This window comes from Chelonia mydas, chromosome 8 (assembly GCF_015237465.2).
Source record: "Chelonia mydas isolate rCheMyd1 chromosome 8, rCheMyd1.pri.v2, whole genome shotgun sequence".
NCBI lineage: Eukaryota > Metazoa > Chordata > Testudines > Cheloniidae > Chelonia > Chelonia mydas.
In genome coordinates this window covers 68,922,940-68,941,313 of record NC_057854.1, presented here as the reverse complement: position 1 = coordinate 68,941,313, position 18,374 = coordinate 68,922,940, and the positions used below count along the sequence as shown (strand labels likewise).

At 40.3% G+C, this 18,374-nt stretch overlaps 1 protein-coding gene across 9 annotated transcripts in view; it reads left to right on the top strand.

Annotated features, from left to right (window-relative positions):
• The window catches only part of LOC102931241 (uncharacterized oxidoreductase ZK1290.5), a 76,605-nt gene that overhangs the window by 8,849 nt on the left and 49,382 nt on the right, over positions 1 to 18,374 (top strand). For all 9 annotated transcript variants that reach the window (XR_005226443.2, XR_005226442.2, XR_005226440.2 and 6 more), the window contains exon 2: positions 14,924 to 15,172. Coding sequence is in view for 4 of the 9 variants with exons in the window: in XM_037906379.2 (XP_037762307.1) it covers positions 14,924 to 15,172 (249 nt within the window). In the remaining 5 variants the exon portion in view is untranslated. The remainder of the gene's footprint in view (positions 1 to 14,923; positions 15,173 to 18,374) is intronic.

The window sequence follows — 18,374 nt, the reverse complement described above, 5'->3', positions numbered from 1 at the left end:
AAACCTGCCAAACACCAATTTAATTATTTTAAAAATGTGCTCGTTTTTTTGCTACCATTTTGTATAAAACAGGCCTGAAGCGTCTTGTATTTGGGGGAAGAAGTTGTTTCTTCCTCTCCCTTGCCTCTTAGAAACACCTCAGTACTCTCAAAGCTATCCTTCCCTGCTTTTGTTGGAGTCGCTGGAGAATTGGAGAACAGAACTGAGAGGCTTTCTCTGTCCTTGTCTGAAAGGGCAGGGGACTGCTAAATCTTTCACAAAAAAAATCTTTCCTACCCAAATATTTATTAAATGTTTGAGTTAAATAGATGTTATCAAAAAGAAACAAAAGGAGTTTTAATCAAGTCTTGTTTCTATATCATACAGACAAATAGAGGACACAAATAAAATTTTTCCCTCATTGCAGGTCACGTTTAACCCCCCTCTGGTTTTAGAATTAGAAAGTTTAGAAAACAGCCACAAACAACTCTTATCTGGCTAATGTTTCAGAAGTTTAAAGCACTGACCAAACTGTAGTGCCCTCTAGTTCTTGAAAAGGGCAACGTTTACATCCAGTAGCTAAGTAACTTTGATTAATCAGTTTATTGGAAAGAATAGTTCAGGTTTTGAATTTCTAATTCCAACTAAACTAGTGGTGGGCAACCTGCGGCCCACGTGCCACAGGTTGCCCGCCCCTGAACTAAACTGAACACAGAGTTGGGAAACTCCCTTAGACGTGATGGGAAGAGAATTTGAGAATAAATATACACCACTTGATTTTGAAAATGAGGCTATAGAAAATGACTTTGAAGTGGGTATAACAAAAGTTGGATAATCACTTTGTGCTAAAGACAACTGTCCTCTCTTTGTAGATTTGCTTTCACAAGAAGGATCAAAAAGTGGGTGAGGCCATTGTGAGTTTTGCCATGAGTTTATGATTTTTCAGAGATTTGTGGTAAATATCTGGATCTAATGAGAGAAAAAAATACAGGGGAATTTACAGTATGTATGAAATGGAGGCATAAATATTTGTACTAAGTTCATTCTAGTGCCAAGAATTTCTGTGCAAGTGTGCCCCTCCCCCCAAGTGAATTCTACAGACTCTTGATTGATTGCAGCCATATTCCCATACCCATGTTCTGAAGAAAGAGGTTTATGAAGAAAACCCATGAGGCCCTCCTGGAACTCTCAATGCCAGATCCCACCCTCAATTGCATTTCCATTTGGATTAGAATATATGGTGTGAGTGCTGCCACCTAGTGGGGAGTAAGAGGAAGGAGAAATAGTATTAAAAGTACCTTTGCTCTCATTTTTGTTCTATTCCCACCATGACATTGTTTTACAAAGACTGGCTCATGTGGACACTTTCCTAGCTACAAGAACAGTCTCTCCATTTGTCCAAATTCATGATCAGCTCCACAAATTATCTGTAATTTAACAGCAGAAAGTTAACTAGCTTACTCTCATGCTGGCTTCTCTGGCACTTCTTGTTCATGTGACATGGACACAAATTGTGACACTAGTATTCATCCATACAATAAGAGGACAGTAAGAATTCTGCACCCTCACCCAGTGGTGAAGTGATCCTCACTTGAATGAAACATAGCACCAGTAAATAGTCAGTTTCCATTGCCCAAGATTAGTTAAGTCCAAAAAGTAAACAATTAACAATAATGAAAAGTAAATTTAGATTTTTAAAACAATCACTTTTCGTAATTAAAAATGTTATTAATATAGATAAAGACATTTTAAATATGTGATTTTTAACCTAACAGTGGTAATTTTAACTGAAAGTAGTTTTGTATAATATAAAAATCCAGTTTGTATTTTCTTTCTTTGACAACTTTCTTACATAAAAGAAAAAATATAAAGCAATCTCCAGATGGGCAATGGAGTGGTAAGAGTTAAAGATAACAACTTTTAAATGAATAGTAAAACAAACCAAGTATATTTAATTTTAGTCGTTCACTGTGCTTTTATGATATAGAAAGATGTTTTAAAATTTCTTGTTTAAAAAAGTGTTTTTCTGCCTGTGACATTCCCCTGGTATTATCTGGACCGGTGATCTGCTAGGTCATTCCAGTCCTCGACTCTGGGAGCCACCTTACCCTGCTCTCCTGTGAGAACCCCCACTCCCAGGCTGTTCACGCATAGTCTCTAGCATGTAAGCCACTCCCAGTTACATGAGGAAGCACTTTTGGCCAGCCGCTGCTTGAATTGTGCAACCGAATGACACTAGCCAATATCTCTGGTCCAGGACACAACCCTAGGAACCTCCGTCTTGTAGTGTCCAGTTATGCCCGCTGGACGCAGCAAGCTTATATGAGTTCATCAATTTAACAAAGAAATTGATATGTCCCAGGCTTGTTATCTCAAGGGAGTCTCTGACACACTTCAAACCAAATGCACTGCTTCAGGTAGAATAAACAAACAAATTTATTAACTACAAAAAGATTTTAAGTGATTATAAATCAAAGCACAACAAGTTGGATTTGGTCAAATGAAATAAAAGCAAAACGCATTCTAAGGTGATCTTAACACTTTCAGTGCCCTTACAAACTTAGATGCTTCTCACCACAGGCTGGCTGGTTGCCCTTAGCCAGGCTCTCCCCTTTGATCAGCACTTCAGTCACTTGGTGGTGGTGTCTGTAGATGGAGGTGGAAAAGAGAGTCAGCATGATAAAAGGGAGAGACTTTTGGCATGTTCTTTCTTCCCTGTTGGCTTTGTGCCCCCTCTCCCTCTTTAGGGTAAGGTGAGCATTACTTCATCATTGTCCCAAACTGACCAAGAGAAGGGGGGTGATGCACTCGAGAGTCCAACAGATCCTTTGTTGCTGCCTAGGCCAGTGTCCTTTGTTCCTGTGAGGCTGGGCTGGGTTTGTCCCATACATGCCCTGATGAGGTGTGAACTGCCCCTCTGTTCCTGGAGAGTTTTGCTTGGGCTTTTTTTTAAGCCATGAGGACACATTTTCAGCCTCATAACTATATACACAAAATTACAACCTATAACAACAATGCTCAGTGCATCATGAGCCTTCCAAAGACACCTGACATGACAATATTTGCATTGGTTACGACACAATCATATTATAAGGATGAACATGGGGGTGTAGGGTGTTCCTCCGAGGTACAGAACGTCTCACTATCCTGCCCCCTTTTTTCACCTTTTACATATCACGTTTGGAGCATAGAGCCCCCACTTCCTTCTTTGACAGAGATCCTTGGCAAGTTCTTTGGAAGAGCTGAATAGTGATGTCACATGAGGCTGTAACCTAAGCTGCAGCAGTCCCTCATCTATCTTCCTCCCCCACAACTGAGAGAGAAGGGGTGCTGATTCATAGACTTTCTTCGGGTCCTCTAGTATTCTTGCTAAGGACTCCAGCAAAGAGAGTGATATGAAGACCTGATTATACAGAACACAGGCAAGAGGAAAAACAGGATAAAAGAGTTATTTGCAAATCATCTTTGAGGTAGTCTTTATACGTTAAAGAAACAGAGAAGAAACTTTTTTTTTTTTGCTGTTCACATTTACTGAAGTTTCATATGCAATATGCTCAGTTCCCTATACTCAGTGCATGAAAGGAAGTCCTTTGCATTCTAGTACATAATTATATTCTAAGGCTGTATGTAATAGGAAGTATGAAAAATGTAGTTCATCTTAGAGACATTGAGAATGTATCTTTTCGTTTTCCTATTTGAAACTAAAAACAAAACACATTTAATCAGAAGGGTAACTTATTGTCAAACTTTAATGCTCAGTTTTAGGCCCCAGTGCTGCAAACAGATGTGCTGATGCAGATCTTTGCCCCAAACACACTAACTCCAGTGGACCTCAGCAGGATTCCACGTGAGTCTAAGAGCCTGCATCACTGCATCAGTTTGCAGATTAGGGTCTCTGCCTTGTTTCAGCAAAGTATTTAAGCACGTCCTAACTTTAAGCACATGAGTAGTCTCATTGGCTTCAGGGGCACTACTGTTGTGGTTAAAGTTAGGCACAAGCTTTAGTATCTTGCTGAACTGGGGTCTAAACCAGCAGTAGCTCTCAAGTATACTATGATGATCGTTATTGTACCTATGTTTTCAGCTCCTAAGGTATCTAGATATATCAGCATTGTAGATTTTAACTCTCTTTGTATAAAGATATTTTAAATATTAGTTTTGTAATTATTGACCTCATATTAAATCAACTCTCTTTCCTGCCCCTGTTCAATATTTTTAAAAATATTGCCTTCTTTCCTGTAGCTGCATAACAATAAATGATACATTGAACATTTATGCAAATATTAAATCCATAGTTTATACTGTAAAATGGTTAGTCTCATACAAAGTTTATTTCTGCTGGGAACGTTTGTCCTCAAAGGTAATTATCTCCTTTTGATTGATCACATTTGCCTCATACGTTTATGTGAAATGCCCTCCTCCCACCCCCAAAAAGTCACAAGCCTCATTTACTAGGAGAAGGATTCCAAAATCTAATATTGTTGATCAACAGTTAATCTTCTTTAATTTACTTGGTAACAGCTTATATAAGTGCATACAAGATCTTCATCAGAGTAATACAGGTTGATTTACTAAAAGCCTAAAATAAGGTATCCGAGGGAAAAAAAACATTAATGTTATTTGTGTTCAGTTTACTTACTGTTAATTTATACTTTTTGCCAGTGTGCTGCACATATCATCCTTATCAGTTATGAAGTTAAAGTTTCATCAAGGTATAAGCAGCACTGGAAGTAATTTCAATTGAGTTAACAAAAGGAATAAAATGAAAATCATTTAAAACTGGCTCACACCAGCAATTCTTCGTGCACTATTAACTGCTAAGATCTAGTCACAAAACATTATTCCTAGAAGAAAAGGTTTAGTGAACCCTAGAAATTGGATTTGATTTATGCCAGAAAATCTGCCTTTTCACTGCTTGAGATTTCTATGGAAGAAAGCCACAGTCTTTTACCAAATGGTTTCTAAGGAAACATCTTATAGCAGAGCATCTGAAAACAATTTGGTTGTTAATGAGAAATAGTTCTCATGATGGTGGGAAAGTGTTGAGTGAAAGAAAAGGCTGCAAGATTTGGCAGTCTGTCCATAAAGGCATTTAAATAAATGTGTGCGGCAGTTCATCTTATGAAATTTCTACATGGATTACACATTCATAGCCTGCCTTTCAAATGTCCAGGTCTGATTTCAGAGCTGTTCTTCTACATAGATAAACTCTACAAAGAGGTTATGAGCAATAGGAAGAAACATTTGTATATGAAAGCTGGATACTTCAAATAGCATATCAGAGCCCATGTCACCCTGCAGCAAAAGTCTTTGCTTGCTCTGGGTCACACTGTGACTTTTAAAAACAGAACTGCGTTAGTGGGTTGGTGGTTGCTGAGTAGCGCGGCCAGTGACAGTGAGTGAAGGCATTCTTCCTGAAGAATGCTGAGGCATGCAGGGCCTCTATGGTTGCTATGGGGAGTACTCTCAGAAGTGGCTTTTATATGTTCTTTTCGAAAGTCCTGATTAGAGAAATGCTAGCTGATGTGCAGAGATGGGCTGAATCTTGTAGAAGAACATCTGAGGGCAAATCTTCACTATAGCGCTACATTGGTGCAGCTGCACCAATGCAGCTGTGCCGTTATAGCACATCTGGTGAAGATGCGCTATGCCAATGGGAAAGTGCTCTCCTGTCAGCATAATTACTCCACCTCCGCAAGAGGCAGAAGCTATGTTGGCAGGAGAGCATCTCCCGCCGACATAGCGCCAGTGGGGACAGCGCTTAACTCGATGTAACTTGTGTCACTCAGGTGGATGTCTTTTTCACACCCCTGAATGATGTAAGTTACATCTTAAGCAGTAGTGTAGACCAGCCCTCAGAGTCCTTATCCTACCCTGCCAGCCACGCCCTGGGGTCTAGAGTGCCTCTGTCAAAAATGGCTCCCCCCGCCCCCATCCCTTTGCCCCATTGCTCTCAGGAAGCATAAACAGCAGCTTTCTGGCTTTCCCCAGCATGGATACACAGAAAGTGGGAAAAGGGTGTTTCCTTCTCCCGCATTAGCACAGCTAGAATCAAACTGTTTTTTGCCTTTCAGTGGCTGAGTGGAGTTGTAGAGACGCCCTGTTGCTTCCTTTTATTCCTCCTCATATGCAAGTCTACCATTTTATTTTAACTTGGGCTCCAGAGGAGGAAAACATTTTAGAATACATCTATGCACACAACATTAAATTAAAATTAAATTAAATCCTGCAAATTAAATCCTGCAAACAGAGCTGGAAAAAAAAATAGATTTTCATGTAAAATTCCTCCTCAAGTTCTCCCAGAGGTGAAAGAAAGTTCAGGTTGGACTCTCTAGTTACAGTTTACATATTTCTTCATTGTTCCTTAGGAGAAATATTTTTCTCTCAAGAGTTTTTTAGATTAAAAAAAGGTTGGCTTCCAACAAGACCACAACTATCCTTGGAAATGGTATTGAAAACCATTTTTATTAAACCATTTTCATTACCACTTCAGGGGGAATCATTGCTGAAAACCATTGTGAGCAAAGGCTTGGTGTCCTTGGCTGAAATCCCACTCCATCTTCAGTAGGGCAGGATTTCCTCCGTAGTGTAGACAAGACTTTAAACAGCAGCCAGGCTGTAACAGCAGTTTTTTATGTTGGGAAGTTTGGAATATCTATGCCCACCAACTGAAAATAATATTTATTTTAAACAAGAGCACAGCAGGAGTTTGGCAGGTTCTCAGGCCCTTAATAAGGTAAAGTCCACTTGAGGAGCTTCACATAAACATTGATACTGTGCTGATTTTCAAATTAAATGTGTGTGTGGGAAGAGAAGGAAAAACAAGTGGGGGAGATCTAGCTGCCCTTCCCTAAAATATTATTGAAAAAGATGCAGCCTCAATGCCAAAAATCCTCTCCCCGGTGGATTTTATCCTTATCTTAAGTGGAACAATGTAGATTTTCCATGTTGTTTGCGTAAATGCATGGATTGGGTATAGATAAGGCAATGCCCGTTGTCTCTATGGATAAAAGCTGCTGTTTGCAGCACCTCTCCTTTTTTTTTTTTTTTATTTTCTGCCATTTTCTGTCCTGTTTGCCTACTCTGCTCTCTTTTTCCTCTCCTTGTCTCTCCTTTTTCTGATTCTCTCCTCCCGCTTACCTAGTTTCTGACTTCTCAATCTTCTTCCTGCGTTGCCCCTTCCAATCTGCTAATGACACCAGCCATAGATACCCTGACTGTCCATTTCTTCCACAAGTCACCATGTGCCTTTATCCACGCAGCTCTCTACATGTGGAATACCCTACCAACTGGGATATACCAAGCCACTGCATTCTCTTCATTCAGAACCCTCCTTAAGATTAATATCTTTCACAATGGCCACAAGAAGTGAGTAAGGAATAATAATTACAATAAAAAAGATGTAATTGGCCATTTGAGATGTGTCCCTGCCTAACTTAAAGTAACTTCAAGATCTTATTGTTGTAACCCTTGGTTTTCCTCTCCTTTACTACCTTTTACCTCCACCCGTCACACAGAGAGGAGAAAGGAAGGGAGGCAAGCCCCATTAATGGGATTTGGGAATGAGAGCATATCATCACTTTTATTGCAGGTTGAACAATGCATTGGTATCTTAGTGCTCTATCCTCACAAAAGGGAACTCCCTGCTCAGGAAAAAAAAAATGGACTGTAGTTCTGCTGTGCCTGAATATACCTCTGATAACTTAACATCTGTGTGGGCTGTGCACTTTTTTTCTTTTAAGTGATTTACTTCTGCAGGGTTGGCCAAAGCATTGTCCATATAACACAATCTGACCAGTGTCTTTCCTCATTTATAATATAGAGTTTGTGGCATATAGAAACTGTACACTAAAGCTGGTTTGGAAAGGAGGGAGGAAATACATGAAAATGATTTAAAATTTGTTTCTGTTTTTTTGTTGAAATTTCCCTACCAGTTCTACTACAGCCTTATCATTTCTCTGGGTTGCACTTCTCTATTAAAGAAGAGAGGAGCTGTAGTTCTCCATTATATGTATGTTAGATGCTGCTCTTGGATTTGTGGCAAGTTGTCAATGTATTCCTCACTTGAGCAAAATCTAGATTTATTTGGAACATATATTGAGCCCTAAAATGAGATTAATATATAAATATTGTGTGAAAATTATACAGAGTGACAATTTCATAACAAAATGAAACTTTCAGAGTCCAGCTGGTACATATGAAATCTCTGTTCCAAAGTAGATAAGACACAATGAACTACTTATGCTGGGATGCTAAATACAGCTTTCTTAGTAAGTGACCCTGTTATTGAAACATAAACCATCGTATAGCGATAAGTGTATTTGTGGTTTGTACTGCAATAGGTGTAGAAAGTTAACATGAGACTGTTTGGCTCTGTGATAGCATCTTTAGTTACACTTTTTAAACTTTTTTACACTATGTTAAAAGTAATGCAAAAATAGACATATCACTGTTTAATTTTAATGCAGTTTGATGTAATAAGAATGTTCTGGTAGAGTAATTAATCAGATACCAGATCAGATAATGTCAGATAAATTAGCATGCTCATGGGCTCTACATATGCTTTTCTTTCCCATGGTCAGTGTCATGTAAAGACTTACACATGTACGTAGACCCATTGACTTCAAATACGTAAAGTTAGTAAAACAAGAGTACAGTGGAGAATCAGACCCTATTATTTTAGATATTACAAGGTTATAAATTAATATGAAATGGGATCATTTTTCATATTAGCACACACAGCTTTAGGATCTAGCTCTCCAAGGAAAAAAAGTAGTGCCTGGTACTCCTTTACATTACTATTGACCCAAAGCATCTCTAGCAAAATATCTACAACTTCCAGTGAAGGAGGAGAGAGAAGGGTAAGGGAGCTGCTTGGTAGACCTGCTGAGATTTGGACATCAAACTCTGAGGGGGAAGGGGGCGGAGGTTACTTATTTTTTGCTCTTTAGCATGTTATCCCTCTCATAATTGCTCTTCAGCCTTTACCAACGACATTATAAAAATAGTTCCTCTGGCCACCTGAACTTTGGTGTAGTTGGATTCTTGTGTGGCACTGTTCCTGGAGTGCCAGAGCAAGGGCTCGACTGAACAGATTTTAATGATTGAATTGCTAATATCAAATTGCATGAAAACCCATGCGTGTGGTTTCTTTAATTGAGGCAAACTTGTCTGGTGTTGTCTCTTAATCAAATATAATTAATTCATATATTGGGTTGATCAGAGGACTCTAAAGCAAAAATGCATTGACAGCAAAGAGGCTCTTGGGTGAAGAAGAGGTAGAGTGATTGTCTAGTCTTGCAGATTATTATTTTAAACTTGTTTTGCATCAATTAATTTTCTTTTTAAAAATAAAGGGCCACATTTTTTCTTGAAATACATACATGCAGCTCAGTGGGAATTATTTATAAATCTGAAACAAAAGTTAGACCAAATGCTCCAAAAAGAAATTACTTTAAAGAACCATAGAACCGTAGGGTTAGAAGGGACCACAAGGGTCATCTAGTCTAATCTCCTGCCAAGATGCAGGATTTGTTGTGTCTAAACCATCCGGCCTTCTTTTGAAAACCTCCAGCAAAAAAGCTTCCACAACCTCCCAAGGCAGTCTGTTCCATTGTCCTACTGTTCTTGCAGTTAGGATGTTTTTCCTGAGATTTAATCTAAAGCTGCTTTACTGTAGTTTGAACCCATTGCCTCTTGTCTTGCCCTCTGTGGCAAAAGAGAACAACTTTTCTCCATCTTTTTTATGGCAGCCTTTCAAGTATCTGAAGACTTCTATGATATTCCCTCTTAATATCCTCTTTTCCAAACTAAAGCATACCCAGTTCCTTCAGCCTTTGCTCATATGGCTTGCATTCCATCCCTTTAATCATCTTTGTCGCTAGCCTCTGGATCCTTTCCAGTTTCTCCACATCCTTTCTCCACATCCTTTCTATACATTGGTGACCAATATTGGACACAGTACGTCAGCTGAGGCCTGACCAGTGCCAAGTAGAGCAGTACTATCACCTCCTATGATTTGCATGTTACGTCTCTGTTAATGCAACCTAAAATTGTATTTGCATTTTTTGCAACAGCGTTGCATTGCTGACTCATGTTGAGTTTGTGATCCACCACAACTCCCAGATCCTTCTCAGCAGTGCTGCTGCCAAGCCACTTTCCCCCCCATTCTATATTTGTGCATTTGGTTTTTCTTCCCTATGTGTAGCATCTTACTTTTGAATTTCATTTAATTGTTTAGCCCAGTCCTCTAATTTATCAAGATCCCTCTGAATTTTTTCTCTATCCTCCAAAGTATTGGCAACCCCCCGCTAGCTTTGTGTCATCTGCAAACTTGCTCAGTGTGCTCTCTATTCCTATATCTGGGTAGTAAATAAAGATGTTAAACACCAGACCCAGATAGTACATTCAAATAATGGTAAAAGTCGGTCTTAACAATAAAAATAAATAAAAAACCCCAACCAACCAAAAATAAAGAAAAAATAAGTTCAGAGTTAAGGTTATATCCTTAACTCATCTTTGTACCCTTCTGAATTAAAGCACATATGGTACTGCAACAGTATGAATAATGTGAGAAGCCTGCAATTCACAGAATCCCTAGTGTGAGTAGCATTATTAGTTCTGTAATTCCTGGTTTTCATGATTTCAGTTGTTCATAGTATTTACTACTCTCTCTAATTGTTGAGGGACTTTTTAAATTTACTGTAGCTATATGATATGGCTAATTTTAATTTACAGATATTCAGAGAATTCCTCCCTATTATCTGTTAATTTTATCTGAACATATTACACACTCCATCATTAGAAGAGAAACAATAACAAACTGAAATTTCTGAAATTCCCCATCATAAGAGGGTTAAAAAAAGTAAAAGTTTGTGTGTCCTAAATGTTCTTAGTGGAATCCATTATGCATGAAAAGGGTCTGAGCCCATGTGCAAGACTTCTGAATGAACTTCATTCATTCCATACTTGGAAATGTCTGTTCAACCACAGACACAATAGTTACAACCTAATTTCTTTGATGTCAGGAGTAGCTTATTAAAAGTGAAGAGATCATTATGTAAAAGTGTAGTAACTTTTCTGTGGTAGTTATATAATTTTACATTCCTTTAACATCTTATGGTGTAATTATATAAGGATATTTTATTTAAATGGTTAAAGTGTGGTAATATATATTCATTTTACATTTTTAAACAGTTAATATGAAGCTTTTGCAACATCTAATATATGAACATAATTTATTTTAACTTTGTGAATTTTAATGTGAAACAAATATATGTATACTCATTTCTTGATCTTCTGTGAACACTCTCATATTATTCATATTTACTGCCAGTGTTTAAACCACCCCCCCCCCATGTTTTTTCCCACTTTTAAAATATTAAAACTTTATTTCATATTTGAAGAAGTAAAAGATTTGCTGTGCTACAATACAGTATTATCCATTCATTAGGCCTGATTATGATTTTACTTGAACTGAAGTCAGTGGTGTTACATCAGGTTAAACCTGTTTTGTTTAAAATTGGCATGGTGTAATGGGAGAGATTAGATGGCTACAGTATCATGACCTTCATTCTGAGATAGTGATTGGACATACTGTGACAAGAATTTAGGCGAATCTAGCTTGCTTTATTCATGCAACATAGGAATTCCCTAAACTCCCTCATTCCAACACCAATTGTTTAAAACAGTGATTCCCAACGTATTTAGCATTGTGGGCTGCATATGCTGTTCTCTGTGTGTTATGTGGGCCGCATGAGGATGTCACATGGGCCGCATCTGTGTGCTGATTGGGCTGCAAGCAGCCCTTGGGCCAGGGGTTGACAAGCACTGGGGTTCAGAAAGTTCCAAGAGGCAGAGTCCCATGGACCAGGATGGGCAGTGACTCCCACTTTTGCTCCTATCCAGGAACAGTAGACACTAGGGTGAGGGTAGAAAAAAACACTGTTATTTTATATATTTCCCTTAATTCTCCCTTGTGATAACCCAAGTAATGATATATACCGGGGTGGGCAAACTTTTTGGCCCGAGCACCACATCTGGATATGGAAATTGTATGGCAAGCCATGAATGCTCAGAAAATTGGGGTTGGGGTGCGGGAGGGGGTGAGAGCTCTGGTTGGGGATGCGGACTCCGGGGTCGGGCCAGAAATGAGGAGCTCAGGGTACGGGAGGAGGGTGGGTGGTGGTGGGGGGTTGAGGGCTCCGGCTGGGGTTGCAGGCTCTGAGGTAGGGCTGAGGATGAGGAGTTTGGGGTGTAAGAGGGTGTTCTGGGCTGGGACTGAGGGGTTCGGAAGGTGGGAGGGGGATCAGGGCTGGGGCAGGGTTGCAGAAAGTGATGCAGGCTCCGGCTGGGAGTGTGGGATCTGGGGTCGGGCTGGGGATGAGGAGTTTGGGATGCAGGAGAGTGCTCTAGACTTGGATTGAGGGGTTTTGAGAGCGAGAAGGGGATCAGGGCTGGGGCAGGAGGTTGGGGCATGAGGAGAGGCTCTGGGCAGCACTTACCTGAAGCGGCTCCCGGAAGCAGCGGCCTGTCCCTGCTATGGCTCCTACGCGGAGGCGCAGCCAGGCAGCTCTGCACACTGCCCCATCCGCAGGCACCACCCCTGCAGCTCCCATTGGAGCGCCGGAGAGGGGCCATGCTGCTGCTTCCGGGAGTGCTCCCTGGCCCTGCTCCCCAGCTGGAGCACTGGAGGGGGGCAAGCCCCAGACCCTGCTTCCCAGCTGGGGTTCGAGGGGCAGCTTAAAACAGCTGGCGGGCTGTAGTTTGTCCACCCCTGATATACACAGTATACTCATCTGGTAAAGGTGTGGATCTTTGTGTTCAGTGTAGAATGAAGCAGGTTTGGAGGGTGGAGAAAACCAGCAGGGGATACGTCACTTGAATAATATTCTTCTGCAACCGGAGTCCTTTATCCCTTTTAGGTGCAACAGTGACCTGGTTATCATTTAGGGCCTGATACTGCAATTTGTATTTTGCAGGCAGACTGCTGTGCCCCTGAAGAGCCCCAATGAGGAGCCTTAATGCAGATGCAGCAATCTTCCTGCCCACTGTCAGTTGCAGGACTAGGGTCTTTGGTAGCAGCCATAGTCTTAGAAACTTACTTTTATGAGTGGACTGAGCATGTCCCCAAACAGAGATTGTGGAAAATATTGCTGTTGGGAAACAACTGTGAAGGGGTGGGTGGCCCTTAGCAGGAAAAACTACTAATAGGAAGATAGAAGATAAAACAGCCCCCTCCTCACACTCACAAACACTCTTTATCTAATAGACCTTCTGCCAGTGGCTTTTCCTGCTAAGTAGTCTCATCCTTCCATCCCCTTGCCATGTAAAATACATTTATTTAGTACATCCAGTGAATGCCTAGGCAGTGCAAATTACACTGTCTTATCATTTAAACCCCATTTATGTCCATTTTCTATCCCAGGGGTTCTCAACCTTTTTGTTGCTGAGGCCCCACTCAACATGCTGTAAAAACGCCCTTGCCTGGCAGGGGAATTGGGGTGGTGGTGCAGGGATCAGGCCAGGGGGGCACCCTTGGGCATAGGAATAGTTTTACTTCTATTTGGGGGGGGGCGGGGCAAGGGCTGGCAGGACTTGAGCCAGCTCGGCACAGCACCGTCCAGGGAGGAAGTGCCACCTCCACTCCCTGACTCACTCAGGAGGCCACCCAGCCTGTCTGGGCTGTGGGGAAATGCAACCAAAATATATAACTTCAAGGGGGGGACTCAGTTCAAAAAGTTTGAAAACTGCTCAGAGTGCAGGGGGTAGCTAGGGGTTGTGTGAAGTGAGGGGAGTAGCTCAGGGTGCAGGGAGGGGCTAGCTAGGGGCTGTGTGCAGGCAGTGGGGTAGCTCAGGGTGCAGGCAAGGAGTAGGTAGGGGTGTGTGCCGGCAGGGGGGTAGCTAGGGACTGTGTATGGGCGGGGTGGCCTCCCAGTGCAGCTCCCAGCTTCAGCAGTGGGGAGGAGAGAGGGCGCTGGGGCTCCTGCCTTCAGCCCCCTGCTGCTCCTGGCTTGGGCGGGGGAGGCGGGGGAGTTTGCCGGTTTCAGCCCCATGTTGCTCTCAGCTTCAGGGGTTGGGGTGGGGGAGGCACTGGCTTCAGCCCCGTGCCGCTCCTGGCTTCAGCACTGGGACTCAGGGTACTGGGTTTCAGCCGCGGAGCTCCACAGCCCCCCTGAAAGGGCTCGCGGACCCCCCAGGGGGCCATGGACTACCAATTGAACACTGTGCTATCCCATCTGTAACTTACACTACTGTTTCGGTTCAATGAATTTGGCTGGGAAATTTGTATGGGAATTACACTGTTTACGCTGGAGATTAATATAGCCCTTTATGTAGTATTGTGGTATAATATTTACCTGGGGCTCCATGGAATTTGATGGAGTAAAGACGTCAGGATTTGTCTCTTACACAGCAAATTGCTGAATCTAACTCATTCTTTTTAAGAAGTGACATACTGATACTTTCATTTTTTACTTTAATATTTAATTAATATTTTCACCATATAAATATTTATATTACACCCCACATGGCAAATGAATGTGGTTTATTTGCCATACTATATATAACTGGTCTCTGTCCTTCTCTAAGGATACTGGTTTCAGAAGTAACTAATTATAGTAGTGTATGCTCATAGGTCATGCAATCCTATAGCCCTGATTCTGATCTCACTTTTTTACAGTTGTATGCTGCTGAAATGCCAGTATTCTCAGCAGAGTTGCTCCTGATTTACACCAATGTTGAGATCAGAATTAGACCCTGTGTTCTCCTAGGGTTTGTATTTTTTTTAGTATTCTCTCTCGTTCAATTCCCATTTCTTTTGTATAATTATTTGAGGACTCAATATGTTAATTGTCACAACAGCAAAAATTGCAAACTGAAAAATCGGACAAAATTCTGTTTATCACTAAGTAATAACAATTCATGCCTATTAACATTTGCTTAGGTACATCCCATCAAGGTGGATATTCCCATGATGCTGTGGTGTATGCACTACAAAAATGTGGCATTCGTCATATTGATACAGCAAAAAGATACGGCTGTGAATCACTCCTTCAGAAAGCTATCAAAGAAAGTGATGTGAAGCGAGAGGACCTCTGGATAACTACCAAACTCTGGCATACCGACTATGGCTATGAAAACACAAAACAAGCCTGCCTGGAATCATGCAAAAGACTTGGTGTTCAGTACCTTGGTATGACATTTTTATGTTGTTGATATACTGTGCCTCCCATGTGAGTGTTGGGGAAGATAAATAAATTCTAGGATGGACTTCATAACAGAGAGAGACCACAGGTGCCAAATTCTTCTCTTTGTTATATGTCTGAAAACCTCTTGTCCCAACTGATCTTCATGAGGGTTGCATGTATGTAACCGAGGGCACAGAATATGGCCCTAGAATTGTAGCTGTTGCAAGATCTCTTTTAAATTGTCTAGAATGAATTTTGTAAAATTACATTTAATCGTTAAATCAAGTTGGGGATCAGCTATACAACAGTTCAGGTGTTTTGGTTAAGGAAACAAAGATTGCTGTATAAACTTTAAAATAAGGTCACTCTTAAAGTCTTGGTTGCTTGCATGGTGTATTATAATTTCTGAAATGTTCAATTTGAAAATATGGGTAAAAAATTTCACCTTTGAAAATGTCACCCTTTAAACTTTCTCTAAAATTATGAATATGTTTTAAAAGATTTGTCTAGCTTGCTTGCTATCTGATGCCATAAACTTTGGGTACAATTTTCAAAAGCGCTCAAGTGACTTAGACATCTAAGTCCCATTGAAAATCAATGAGATTTAGGCACTTTTGAAAATTTTATCCTAGTGATGTACCTACAGTATAGTATATCATAATCAGGGAAACTGACATGGCTGCCACCAGAGTTCATGTCATAGAACATAGATTATTATCTGAGGCAAGAAGAAGCTGTAGAGGGGACACTAGTTAGTTGCCCATTATCTTTTGATAGCAATAGGGGGATGTCATAGAAATGGAAATGGAGAGTATTTTAAAAGCTTTTGGGGGGTTGGGGGGGCACTTTCTCTTTCCTAGCTGAAAGGAGGAAAAGAAAGGGGAGAGGAAATGAAAAATAGCAATCTAAAATTATCTTACTGTAGAAGCTTAGACCAAAATGTCAGTGTTGACTGCCAAAGAAAATAAATGTAACGGTCAAACTTATCAGTGGTGGCACTGAAAACCTTCCCTTTGCTCCTCTTCCGCTTCCTGCACCAGCACCAATAAATAAACTGTAAGGCAGAAACAAACAGCTTTTGTAAAAAAAAAAAAAAAATACACACAAAGGTTTTGTGGAATATCCTACTGAGTGCTGGGTTTAGGGTTTTTCCCATGTGTTGTAAGGTGAACAAAAAGAAAATCCAAATAATTTATCAAAGCTACCATAGTGTATGCATTAAAAGATTGTGGCATACGTCTATGCAAACATGGTGTGTTCTAGTTCTGTTAACAGTGCAAATGTATCCATCAGTGGTTTCCTACAGACTAATGTGAAATGTTCTAAAGCCACTTCCATACTTCTATGCAGTACAGATACTGATCACTGGAAGGATGCTCTCATAAATAAGGAACTGCAGTCCATGACTTTGTACTTTCTGTCTAAATTAAGAAGGAACATATTTTCTTCATCACTGCTCTCCCTTTAGTAGCTCTTCATGTTTTGTATTTCGTCTCTTGTTATTCTGCTTGCTGTGGCACTGGTGCTGAATGCTGATGAGCAAAAACTTGATCCAACTCCAGAAAATCATTTTTAGATCATTTATTTGAATACTGCAAACTTTTGTATCCTTTTTGGGTACTAAATTGATAAGACTGAGAACTTGTACAAATAATCAGCAGATACATTATTTTTTGGTTTGCTGATCCAGGAATGGTTGCATTGAAAAAAAAGCTTATTTTCAGGTGGCAGAAGTATTTTAGATGCTGTTACCATCTAGTTCTTGGAATGGCATGAGAGAAAGAGAGCGAGTGAGATAGCTTGTGTTTGTTAGGTATGTTCAAATCTTTTCATTCGGGAGCCTCATGGCTGAATCTCCTCTTGTTAACATCATGTTTATACTAGTGTAATTTCATTGACATCTCGTGAGATATTGATTTGCCCTTGTGTAATTGAGGTATGGAGCAGGCTTTTTCTTTTAAGATTGTGACATTTAGCTACAGCCTTCCTTTGAGGGCAGGAGAAAGCCAGACCTCCTTTGTGTTGCACAGGAAGTATTCTATCTCAGAGTGGCAACTGTCTCCCAGAGTCCCCCACTGTGCACAGGAGCACACACACTGCTGCACTACTTTAAGGGGTGAAGCATACTCCCTTTGCATGGTGAGCCATCTCTGCTGACAGCTGACTAGCCATAGCTCCAGCCATAGTTCCACCTCTCCCTGCCACCTTTGTACCCCAGGAGAGTAACTGGAAAGAACAGGGACTGCAGTTCCCATCCCTTAAGTGTGTTGTGTACCCACCTAAAAGCCAGGCAGAATCTAGCTGATATAAGTTCTCTCTTTTCAATTTGCTCTTTTCAATTATAGTCATAACTCAGGCTGGTCATTTTGTTAATAGATTCCACAGTTTTTTGCAGTTTAAATTAAAAAAATTATGGCTATTCCTTCAGAGACATTTTAACTTTCATTTTAAAAGGGACCTGACTTTTAGAAAAGTTGAACATTCACAAATCCTATTAGAGTCAATAGGAGTTGAAAATCAGGCCTTATGATTATAGTCCTTACGGTTGTGAAGATAGCCTTCTAAACACTAACCTAGTCAAAACGGATGCTGCACTATCTCTCTCTGTCTTATCAACAAATAATGCTTCTGCAGAAGGTTCCTTTTTTAATAAGATGCATTTAGAAATTACAATAATTCTGTAACACCATGTAATGTAGGAATGTGTAACATTCCTTAGGAAAACAAGACCTGTTAGATTATTGATACAATTCTCATAAAAAAAGTTAAGTGTATTATGGTTCTTTCTTATTTGAATGGTTTATTATACCTTTAGTAAATTTTTAAATTAAAGCACTTAATATGTTTGACAAAATGTATGCCCTGGCTTTTGAGGGTGGGCAGACTCAGCTAAAATTATGAGCTACTGTGTTTTTGTCATGGCAAATCTGTGATTATTTCACATTTATTAGCTGGAATAAATTTGGATTGAATTCCCATTATTCCAATTTACTTCTGTTTCTAGGGTGCTTTGATGGACTTTGAGGCAAAAAATACCATCAGGAGCATCTTCTGACATAAAATTACAAGTTTTTTAACAATGCAAAAGTATGAAATCTTCTGAGAATACATTTTCCCCCCCAAACTTGAAACTTCTCACAAATCCTATGAATGTAACAACAATGCAGAGACCTACATAAAGGGATCTAGTTAAAGGCTAGTAGACCT